General features: G+C 38.1%; 2 protein-coding genes and 1 long non-coding RNA gene across 3 annotated transcripts in view; 1 reads left to right on the top strand and 2 right to left on the bottom strand.

Moving 5' to 3' along the window:
* Positions 1-5,752: 5,752 nt before the first annotated feature.
* Positions 5,753-6,946, bottom strand: LOC107689111 (E3 ubiquitin/ISG15 ligase TRIM25-like). The gene has a single exon (XM_016487018.1). The coding sequence runs from the start codon at positions 6,689-6,691 to the stop codon at positions 5,798-5,800; it is 894 nt and encodes a 297-aa protein (XP_016342504.1). The 5' UTR covers positions 6,692-6,946; the 3' UTR covers positions 5,753-5,797.
* A 2,298-nt stretch (positions 6,947-9,244) lies between these two features.
* Positions 9,245-12,030, top strand: part of LOC107689084 (uncharacterized) — a 3,158-nt gene continuing 372 nt past the window's right edge. Inside the window, exons 1-2 of the long non-coding RNA XR_001634301.1 lie at positions 9,245-9,486; positions 10,466-10,514. This is a non-coding gene — a long non-coding RNA (uncharacterized LOC107689084). The remainder of the gene's footprint in view (positions 9,487-10,465; positions 10,515-12,030) is intronic.
* Positions 10,292-12,030, bottom strand: part of LOC107689081 (uncharacterized) — a 29,008-nt gene continuing 27,269 nt past the window's right edge. Inside the window, exon 6 of the mRNA XM_016486986.1 lies at positions 10,292-10,539. Coding sequence (XP_016342472.1) covers positions 10,434-10,539 — 106 coding nt within the window. The 3' untranslated portion in view covers positions 10,292-10,433. The remainder of the gene's footprint in view (positions 10,540-12,030) is intronic.

Genomic DNA, 12,030 nt, shown 5'->3' on the forward strand with positions numbered 1-12,030 from the left:
GGTCTGTGTGTGTGTGTGTGTGTGTGTGTGTGTGTGTGTGTGTGTGTATGGAGGGGTGTATAGTGTAATTAGCTTAACCCCAGGTGATTCCTGACATTAGACCTGCATTTCTGCAATCATTCAATCAACAGAATTTACACACCACTTACGTTCTCTCACTCACTCACTCACTCACTCACTCACTCACTCACTCACTTTATACACCAAGGGAACACACCACTTTATTGTTCTGTAGTAACCCGGTAGTATTTATTCCTGGTTCTGCTGTGTCCTTTCTAAATATTTCGAATGACTGCATGCCACCGAGGCGTGTTAGGGCGGTATTATCCTTTTTATAAATATCACCGCAGTGTTTACTCAACCAACGTCTTTAATTATATAACAAAATAACCTTATTCTGCACCATTTAAAATCGTACTACCATATCCTCTAACGTTATTCCTGCCAAACTAATGCACTATAAAATTATTGTATACCACTGAAATATTCTTTGTAGACTCAAACCAAAAACCACCTTGTTTGCTCTCTACACCCCTCCGTGTTTGTGTATCCGCAGTGAGATTGGGTTTTCTGTTCCTTTTCGTCTCTGTTCTGAAGTGGGTGCACTTGTTTGATTGGCCATACGTAATCAAAAGTGAAAGAGATTTTTTTTCTGCCCACCTTGGCATACACAAAAACAAGAGCACCCACCTACACTCCCATTGTTTGTTGTTTTCCCCTCATTGGACCAGACTCACTGACATGCACTCAAGTGCCACCCCCCTGGAGGAGTCAGGGTGGTCTGGGATTGGGCGAGAGGGACAACAAGCTTCTTTCATGCGCACACGTGCACTGAACACGTCGCTGACGTTACTCCAAAAATGAACAAGGGTGTTTTAGGCTTCAGCTGATCAATGTGCCATGTCATTAAAACGGGGCAAGCGCCAGGGTTTTAATGAGTCTAGCTTGGTAAGCAGGACCAATTATAGAGAGCATTCTCCCAGCCTTTTTCCCATCGTTTCGCTTGTGTCAGATGTGGACTCATAAAGACAGGAGTGGCCTTTCATTCCAGAACCTCCTCAGGATCCTGATGCTTTCCGCCCCTCGTTCCCGTGACGGCATACCCACACGATAATGTTGACCTGCAGTTCACATTTAAATATGATCTCCACTCCGTCTGGCTTTTCTAACTCCGCTCTCTCTGTCTCTCTCTCTCACCGTTCACTTACCCTTTTCGTCATTGTGGTTGGCATAGCAACAGCAGTTAGGCTAGTTAGGGATGACAGTTAGGTCTCACCCCCACATCCCAGATGGACACAAACATACAACCACTCACATCTCCACAGCAGCAGCTTTTATACCATAAACCTTGGTAGTTTTATTTTAATGCATTTAGGAATGTGGCTACACCCTCTCTTAGACATGTCAGTCAAACCCTCTGGCTCCTCCCCCTCCTTTTTCTCAGAGAGCAGTAATCGAATGCCTCCACTGGTGATTTAAATGCATTGCAGTGCTATCATTCAAGTAATCAAGACACCTGCTGACCGCTCTTTCTTTTCACATTGTGAGTCTGGTTCATTTCAGTGGGTGTTTGTGAAACAAAACCAGATCCCCTCTTTTATATGTGCGTTTGTTGTGTGTGAGTATGTATTTGACCGTCTGTCCTCAGGTTTGTTGTCAGATTTAGATTCAAATGTTCTTTCTTTCTGTCTCTCTACCTCCCTCATGCTACCTTATGCTACCATGTGGCATTTTAACTGTCTCTTTCTGTCCTCTTTTGTCAGTTTCTAACTCGCCATCACTCTTGAATATTCCGGCCCCCATGAACAGCCTGCATTGGTTTGCTATCATTTGCACTCAGCTTGCACTTATAGGGAATGGCGGTTCCACACCTGATCCACCGTATCTCTGAATCCCGTCTGGGTTTTCACTCAGACCTTCAGTTTCAGTCACATTCTCATTCTCTCACCAACACACTCGCTCTTTATGGGCCTCTAAATCCAAGAAACAAGTGTTTGGACATGCATGGAGATGATCAGAATTGTTTGATGCATGCTCGTGTTTACATAATCACTATGAGTGCAGATAACCGTTCAGGCCCAGAATGCATTGGGGTGGGTGTGAAACAGTCATACTAGTCTGAAGAGTCACCGTGTTCCAATTTACTGAATCCCGATCCGGTTTTTAGTTCCGGATCCGAGGGATTGAGTTGCAGTTTCTTGTTGTGTTCTGCTAGTTCTCTTCCTGTGTTCCTTTTGGATGGTGACTCTAACTAACACTTCAGTGAAAAATATCCGTCCTTTTTGTGTTTTGTTTGATTTTTTTTTTGTTTGTTTTGTTTTTGTGGTCTGCATTTCAGTAGTTTGAGTTCAAAAGGCTTAGCTGCAGTTCCTCTAAAATGTGATGAATCATGTGATTTCGTTGGTCCTGACCGAGTGTGCCAAACTTTTTTGTGAAGGCATGACCTTCGCTATAACTGTGCTTACTGTGTTGAAGAAAAAAAGCAAAGAATGAAAGATGAAGAAAAAAAAAAAACCTTACCATTTGTGGTTTTTGTCAAAAATGACCTTGCAGTAAAAGATCTTGAGATTCTGAATTCGCTCCTGTCGTGTGTGGTTGACTACGCCCTGAATATTATTGGTGCTGACTGATTTCTGACTTTTGTTTTCCGCTAATGTTCGAATCCATGCAAAACCTCTTGTTCTCGCTGTGCCTCAGTCGTAGACCAACACCAGATTGCCTCCATGCATGTTTACAGGTGAATGCATATACACGCACGTAGACAGTAGTTTGTCCCTAAGGCCGTCTCAGCTCTGCTGTCCTTGAAGGGCTGGAATCTCATTCCCACTGATCTGAAACCCCCCAGATCAGGTCTGCTGTTGTTTACGGATGCACTTTTGTGTATCATGTGTAGGTAATTAGGCTTATTTTCTAACCTATGACCTGAGGTAACCCCCCAAAAAAAGATCCAGCAGCTGTCAGAAAGAACAAATGATTAATGTCTGTGTAGTTTTCCAAGCAGTTTTGGGTCACAAGCATTTGCAAGCCATTCGTTGTTTTTCGTTTTTTGGTTTCTCAGTGAATGTACAGTAATTAATCGCAATCCTAAAAGGATAGTTCACCTAAAAATGAAAATGATTTACTCTCCCTCGTGTCGTTTCAAACCTGTGACTTCCTTTATCTTTGAAGCATAAAAGATATTTTTGTCCATGCAATGGAAGTCAATGGTAACCAAAACCGTTTTGTTACCAACATTCTTCAAAATATCTTATTTTTGTGCAAACGAGTCATACTTTTTTGGAATGACATGAAGGTGAGTGAATAATCACAGAATTTTCATTTTTGGGTGAACTATGCCTTTAACATCTAGTCCTAGAGCCCCGTTCACAGGCAAACCCTGCTGTGTTTTCATTTCCAGATGATCCAGCAGGAACATTCCGGTTCTGGAACTCATCTCGCCTACTTATGACATCAGAGCGGCTGTCCATTCGGTTTCGTCCCTATAGTTCAGTCTGCATTGGCTAACGTTAAGCACCGTTGGGTCCTTTCAGAGACCATTCGGAGCACCCACACCCAAAAACAATGACATCTGGGTTGGGAATGCTCACTTTAAATCTCTCAAGGTTTACACATTGTTACAGCATGATGGTTTGGAGTATTCTTCCAATTCGTTTTTTGTTTTTGTTTGTTTTTTGGAGCTCACAACGGCTCCACAATGAGCTCAGCTGCAGGTGCGAGTGTCTCTCGTGGATCTGGAATTGTGCGACTGGGAGCCAGAGAGAGGCTCGTGTCGAGCCAAGCTGCTTCCTTCCTCAGTCTCTCAATCCAATAGCTTTACCAGAACAGGAAACGCCCCTCAGGTTTGCAGAGTGCAGAATTCCTGCTGCAAATGCAGCCTTAACCAGCGCTAAATCACATCACGCCTAGACTTTGTTTACAATATTAGATACACAAACGTAGTGCAATTTGGTGTGCCTACGGTGAAATGTATTTATTACTTTATGCATCAGTGAAACCACTAATGAAATGAAGCTTTGAAAGGCTTTTAGCTCTGAATTTATACAGCAGATGTATTTGCCTTCTCTTTGTCTGGCACATATGAGAAACAGTGAGTCATTGTGGACTGTTTCCCACACATACTCAGCGTAACAGGTCTATCTTTGTCTTGCAAATCTATTCTGCACACATCACACTGTCTTGATGCACTTTTTATGTACATTCGGATGCATACTTGCGCTAATAAAGATGCATGGTGACTTTGGAGACGTTTCAGAAAGATCTCGAATCAGGAAAGGCTCCGTTTGCACTCTGTAAGTTACTGTTCCAACTTTCCTGCTTGGCTTTTTGACTGAAGAGCCAATCAGAGGCACCAGCTTGCGTTCCTGTTCACTGATTGGTTCTAAATTCAAACCCCGCCCCTATCCGTCAGCATTAATGCTCCTTCCCCCTCCACACACGTCAGAGAAGCACCATGGGTTGTTTGTTTCTTGAAACCCTCCATCAAATCTTTCTTCATTTAATTTTGAGAATCTGAAGTGCTGCTGTTTCTGTGCTTGACTCTGGGTTGGTTGGACTGCGTGTGGTCATGAGGACCGTAGAGTTCATAACGCTTCTGTGTGTGATGTGACCATTTTGCCTTACATGTTTTCCAGGACTAATTAAAGAGCATAACTAAAAGAGGTGTTTACAGAGTCGTTATTAAACATGCTTCAGCCGTACATGCCTATAGAGAGATACACATCATTTAGGTTTATTGAAGGGAATTTAATTTCAATCTGAACTGAGGTAATGTCAAAAGAGTAGCATGATCTGATCTGATCTGATCTGTTTTCCACATGTTTTTAACAAGCCAGTGTTCCGTCCTTCACAACACATGTTCTCACTGGGATATCAGTTTAATATTTGTTTTCCAGTGTGATATTACATTAAGTGTCGAGGGTGAAAAAACGCAAGATATGTTATACACAGCAAATATTTTTTTTCATAGTATGTTTGCCTAGCCTTTCACTATAAATATCTAAAAATTCTAAAAAAGAGACATTTTGACACGAAAACAATTGATGTTTGTTTAACAAAAAAAAAAAATATATATATATATATATTCATTCCTGTTTACTGATGTGGTAAGAACTACTTGTTTTCCATCTAAATTAAGTTTTTTCTTACTCTGTTGTCACAAGTGTGCTAGAAACAAGACAAAGATACTGAATTATATATCTATATCTCTGAACTGTAGTAACATAAACGCAGTAAATAATTCAGTTAATTCAAAAAGGAAATTCTGGAAATATCAGGGAATTTTAGGCCAGGAAATGTAATGGAAATTTCCTTACTCAATACTATTCTTCTCAAGACTCTTCTCAAACTGCAATAAATTGATTTTGTTTTGAATCTTGTTTTTTTTCATCTTTATCTAGGTCATGAAATTTCATTTGAAACCAAGTCATAAAATCAAATCATTTTAGTAATTAAGCAGCTGCAAAGAAAAACATCCCTTATACATGTTAAAAAACATCTGATACCACATTCAGGAAACATCTTAACTCTTCAAAACCGGTTGTATTTCACATTAGTAAGATGTCATCTATATGTACAAGTTATTTTAGGTGTGTCAGGTTTTTCTTGCAGTTGAACTTAATTGTTGCACTAATTAATACTATTCAGTAATATAATACAATAAACATTAAATGTATCCAGAAATGGATTGCTGTGACTCACAAAAGAAATGACGTGAGTTTTCAGTCGATGTCTAAATCTAGAAGCAACTTTCCTCTAGAAAACAACATGGTGTCTGTAACACTGTGCTCAAAATCAAGGTTCAAAGCACTCTAATGTTATCTGCAGAGGTTCTTCTAGTGCCAGTTCCTGTCATGACCATGATACCCAGTTGTCTCTTTCGGTGTCCGGCACCATGACTGTGCCCATGTGAATTACCTCTGTGTCCACTACTTATATGCCGGTGTGTTTCATGCCCTCTTTTAGCATGTGAGCCCCGGGCCTGTCCGCTCCCGTGTCTGTGTCTATGCCCAGTGCCATGAGCCCTCTTATTACTTTGTCCCCTCCCATGTCCAGTTGTTTTGTCTTTACTCCTGTGCTCTCGTTTCTCTAGAGTCGTACTGGACTCTAGTGTTTTCGTCTTCTGAGGTGCCATTGAAAACGCTTCATGTCCTGGGTGGGCTTCATTAAGACACAGTGGGCAGATGAACCGTTTGTCTGTCCGACAAGAAAACTCCAGTAGCCTGTTGTGACGCAAGCAAATGTTTCCTTTAGGTTCCCCGCTTACAACAATAACTGTGCGCTTTTCTCTGGGATAGTCATTGTTCTGATATCTCAGGTGGGCCCTGCAGCACAAATCCTTAATTTCTGGACACATCTTGAAATTTTGGGAGTTTTTTGCAGTGCAGATTTCTCTTTCCGTGTGTCCAGCTCCATCATAACGTGTAGGTGGAGAATCCTGAAGGCCTGTGTTTTTAAACCGCTCCACCACTTCTGCAAACATTGTGTTTTTGTTGAGGACCGGTCGAGGCGAGAAGGTCTTCCTGCACTGAGGGCAACTGTAACCCGTGTCTTTGCTGCCATTTTTATCCCAGTAGTCTTTAACACAGCTCATGCAGTAGTTGTGTCCACAGGGAATCGTCACTGGATCCTGGAGTGCGTCCAGACAGATGGGACAGTTAAATGGATTGAGGTCTTCAAAACACTCCTCTGCCATTTCACACACTTTGCTGAACTAATAATTAGCTGTTATAAATTCAGTGTTCTCTCTCTCTACACATCGTAAGCTCTGTAATCATGTTCCATACGGAGCAAGTGAGTGCAAGAGAAAGAAAAAGAAACAGATATGTGTTTGAGTACAGTAACCAGTTTGACAGGTTCAACCCTGTCCACAAAGTATTTTTTGCATTGCTTTTCCCTGAGAAAATACACTTACAGCCGAAACATTTGACATACCTATTATTTTTTTCTCACCCACATTTTAGAATGAAGTGATTTTCCTTTTTTTTTATTTATTTTTTTATAAAAATGTTGAGGAAACAAAATCAAAACTAACTTGTTTTTGAGCTTCTTAACAGTTGTCACCCTTGTTCTTGTGCTTGCCACTTAATGTATAGTATAACATAATAATAATAATAATAATAATAATAATAATAATAATATATATATATTATATATGCATGGATATGCACACACAACAACAAAAATGTTAAAGATAAGCCTCATTAAATGTTTTTTAAGACTATTGTTCAAAAGTTTGGCATCAGTAAGGTTTTGAAAAGGTTTTTGAAAGAAATGTCTTGTTTACCACGGCTGCTTTTATTTGGTCAAAAATAATTAAAACAGTAATATTGATATATTAAAAATGAATGTATTTTAAAATGTTATTCATTCCTGTGGTGGCGAAGCTGAATTTTCAGCATCATTACTCCAGTCTTCAGTGTCACATGAGCCTTCAGAAATCATTATGATATGCTGATTTGATGTTCAAGAAACATTTCTTACTATTATCATCCATATATTCTCACTATTAACTAGTTGCTTACAAGTAAAATTACAGTTAAGTTGCAAACATATTTCAGTTTTACACTATAATCGAGTGCATAGTGTATATTTACATACAATCAAGAAGAATTTATAAAAACAATGTAGCTATATCTTTAAACCATTAAAATCTTCAATTTATGGTAACAATATCAAACAGCATGTGACAAATTACCATCAGTTCTTCACAAATAACGTTATCCACTATATTAACCATACACAACTACAGGCCTTGGAGAAAGTTCTTGTTTTGTAATGCCAGCAGCTGCTGATGCAGGCCATGCAGAAACTCTGTCATCAGGGAATCGTTGCAGGACCGCCAAGTTGCTCTTGGAGCAGCAGATCTCTCAGCTCAGCCATTTTGATGAAAACAATGCAGTGAAGTGACCAGGAATACTGCTAAAGGCAGGTTTTCTGCTCTGAAAGCAGAGGACTGTGGGGGTCGGCTCTGTGCTGGCTGGGTGTCGAGTAGAGATGCAGGGAAAATAACATCCCAGAGGGTACAAACTGATAATGTTTAATATGTTATGACAATATCTACAGTTTGTTTTAAACAAATGCTGAACATTTACTCTATCTGTCTATCTATCTATCTATCTATCTATCTATCTATCTATCTATCTATCTATCTATCCATCATCGTCTGTCTGTCTGTCTGTCTGTCTATCATTGTCTGTCTGTCTATCTATCATTGTCTGTCTGTCTATCTATCATCGTCTGTCTGTCTGTCTATCTATCTATTATCGTCTGTCTGTCTGTCTATCTATCATCGTCTGTCTGTCTGTCTATCTATCTATCATCGTCTGTCTGTCTGTCTGTCTATCTATCTATCTATCTATCTAGCATCGTCTGTCTGTCTGTCTGTCTATCTATCATTGTCTGTCTGTCTATCTATCATCGTCTGTCTATCTATCTATCATCGTCTGTCTATCTATCTATCATCGTCTGTCTATCTATCTATCATCGTCTGTCTATCTATCTATCATCGTCTGTCTATCTATCTATCATCGTCTGTCTATCTATCTATCATCGTCTGTCTATCTATCTATCATCGTCTGTCTATCTATCTATCATCGTCTGTCTATCTATCTATCATCGTCTGTCTATCTATCTATCATCGTCTGTCTATCTATCTATCATCGTCTGTCTATCTATCTATCATCGTCTGTCTATCTATCTATCATCGTCTGTCTATCTATCTATCATCGTCTGTCTATCTATCTATCATCGTCTGTCTATCTATCTATCATCGTCTGTCTATCTATCTATCATCGTCTGTCTATCTATCTATCATCGTCTGTCTATCTATCTATCATCGTCTGTCTGTCTGTCTGTCTATCTATCGTCTGTCTGTCTATCTATCTATCGTCTGTCTATCTATCATCGTCTGTCTGTCTATCATCGTGTCTATCTATCATCGTCTGTCTATCTATCTATCATCGTCTATCTATCATCGTCTGTCTATCATCGTCTGTCTGTCTGTCTGTCTATCATCGTCTGTCTGTCTTTCTATCATCGTCTATCTATCATCGTCTGTCTGTCTTTCTATCGTCTGTCTATCATCGTCTGTCTGTCTGTCTATCTGTCATCGTCTGTCTGTCTATCTATCGTCTGTCTGTCTATCTATCTATGTCTGTCTGTCTGTCTATCTATCTATCTATCTATCTATCTATCATCGTCTGTCTGTCTGTCTGTCTATCTATCGTCCGTCTATCGCTCAGTTGGATTTTGTCCTGCAGACACTACATTCGACATAATGGTTTGTTTGCGGGTGAAATTAGTAAGCTGTCTCTTTACATTTCCTGATAGCTGTAGCAGTCAGAGAGCAGGTCTTTCTGCACTCAGGGCAGCTGTACCCTGTCTCTTCTTGTTGATCCCAGTACTGCCTGATGGAGGCCGTCCACAGAGTCTTCAGAGCTGAGCGAATCTCCAGCATCTGTTATATTAGGACAGATTCAAAAAAGAAAGGTAGAGAAAACACTGTTGCTCAGATTCCTTTTGACACATGAGGAAAAAGAGCAGGAATGTTGCTGTGCTTGTTTTTAATACAGTTGAAAGAAGGAAAATATTGATAAGATTCATATACAGTACAGTAAAAACTCATTTTACTGGAAAGTATTTTATTCAGCCTACAGACAAATGAGTCATATCATTAAGCAAGTTTATTCAGTTGGGGGTCCACCAATTATTTTTTGAGGTAAAATCAAAATATGAATTACAAATAAAATATTAAGTATTTCAACCAAAGCTATAATTAAGAAGGTAATATTAGAAAAGAGTTTAGTGTAGATAACCAGCTAGAAATTATTCAGAACACCCTTGCATTAGCCATAATGCCCTATAGCATTGTGGATATAGGGCATTAAAAAAAAATCTAGTGAGCTGCCTTCTGCTTACTCAAAATCTATTATATATTATGATGCACCTTCCTTATGGTTTTACAACAAAATAATACACAGATTCAATATTCATACCACACATAAAAGCCTGACTAAATGAAACAATTTGACAGATCAGAGATGTGCTGGGCTGATGAAGGCTGAATTTAGTGACTAAAAAAAACACACAACCTCTAAAACAAGATCTTTGTTTAATTATACTCAACTGATTCAGAATATACAGAGCATTATGTTGAGCCTTTCTGACACTACATCGATAAAGATAAAAAACATGATAGAATGACAAAGGAACTCTAAAATGAGTATAAAAGTATAAAAAAACAAAACAAAACAAAAAATCCCACAAATAACTGTTAACAGAAATACTGCATAAAAATGAAAATAAAACGATTAGGTAATCTTTTACAATCAGTTTTAGTATTTAGATCCTGATTTACATTGATTGCTATTTGATTTACATTTCTAGGAAGGAAATATATAAAAAATATTATTTGTGGTCTTATGTTATTCTCAAGGTCAGGATTTGACTTGATCTTGACTAATTGCAGGTACTCCTTCAATCCCATGAGCCACCAGTGCCTCACACAAGCGAGTAAGGTATGTAGAGTCTGGATATCCTTTGCTGCACACAAACAAATATTTCACGTTCACACAAAAAGTTGAATTGGATATTTTAAATATCAAATTAATTCATTCTGAGAAATTAATTCTTTCTCCCAGTGCACACTTATTAAATATGATAAATAAACTAAATATCGATTTATCTTTCAGGCCTACAGTTTTTTAAAAACATTTTTAAAACTTGCTTACAAGGTTTTCCCTAGTAAAAAAAACTGTCAATTTATTTTTTTAAATTTTTTATTTCATACTAAGTATACTTCAAATCCATTAACATATTTATTGGCATATCACTTAAGACTTAATGATATAAAATTATAATTAAACTTTATTTGGAGTATTTCTTTAGTGCACAATGCACATTTCTTAATATTATGCCTAAAATGTGTTTTAATATCACTATTAATAAGGATATATATATGCAAATGTTCCACTTTAGCACAATCAAAGATACTTATGTAGTATAGTCTTATAGTTAATACTAACTAAAGTATAGACTTTAGTTAGACCTCAGCACTACTTCTGCACAATTAAAGTGCATTAAGGCCAAAATGAGATGTTCCAATTTAGCAGACTTTAAGTATACCAGTTTAGTATACCAAAAGTACAACTGCAGGGTATTTTATTAAGCACATAAATATGTAAATGTATCTGTAGTATACTTAGCACAATTTCTTTTTTATTTCAAATACATTTTAGTATATTTTTCTTCACTAAGGTTGTCATGCCACTATTTAGATTTTGTTAAGAAAATTACAGTTAAAAGTCGGCTAAAATTAAAGTTCTATAAATCTATTTGAATTTAATTCAACTTCCTCATCAAATGCAAATTATTATGATTCCTTTTCTGTTAACCTTAATTTGAATGTAGAAATGTAACTGGAATTTGACAAAATTAAAATAAAAGCATGACACCTCAGCTAGTAATGTTTGAAGGATTAGTTCACTTCCAGAATGAAAATTTCCTGATAACTTACTCACTGCCATCATGTCATCCAAGATGTTCATGTCTTTCTTTCTTCAGTCGAAAAGAAATTAAGATTTTTGAGGAAAACATTCCAGGATTTTTCTCCATATAATGGACTTCAATGGGACCGGGTTGAACGTGTTATAAACGGCTTGAAGGTCCAAATTGCAGTTTCAGGGCAGTTTCAAATGGCTCTAAGGGTCTTATCTAGCAAAACAATCAGTCATTTTCTAAAAATGTTTTAAATGTATATACTTTGTAACCACAAATGCGCGTCTTCCACTAGCTCGATTTCACGCATTACGTAGTCACGTTGGAAAGGTTACACATGACGTAGGTGACGTAAGGTCCTTCCAACTTGACTACGTAATGCGTGAAATCGAGCTAGTGGAAGACGCGCATTTGTGGTTACAAAATATATACATTTGTATTTTTTTTTAGAAAATGACATTCTTTTGCTAGATAAGACCCTTATTCCTCGGCTGGGATCATGTAGAGCCCTTTGAAGCTGCACTGAAACTGCAGTTT

This window comes from Sinocyclocheilus anshuiensis, unplaced genomic scaffold (assembly GCF_001515605.1).
Source record: "Sinocyclocheilus anshuiensis isolate Anshui unplaced genomic scaffold, SAMN03320099.WGS_v1.1 scaffold653, whole genome shotgun sequence".
Taxonomy (NCBI): Eukaryota; Metazoa; Chordata; class Actinopteri; order Cypriniformes; family Cyprinidae; genus Sinocyclocheilus; species Sinocyclocheilus anshuiensis.

Excerpts from the sequence above, each read along its gene's own strand:
- LOC107689111 (XM_016487018.1), bottom strand. The coding sequence starts at position 6,691 with ATGGCAGAGGAGTGTTTTGAAGACCTCAATCCATTTAACTGTCCCATC.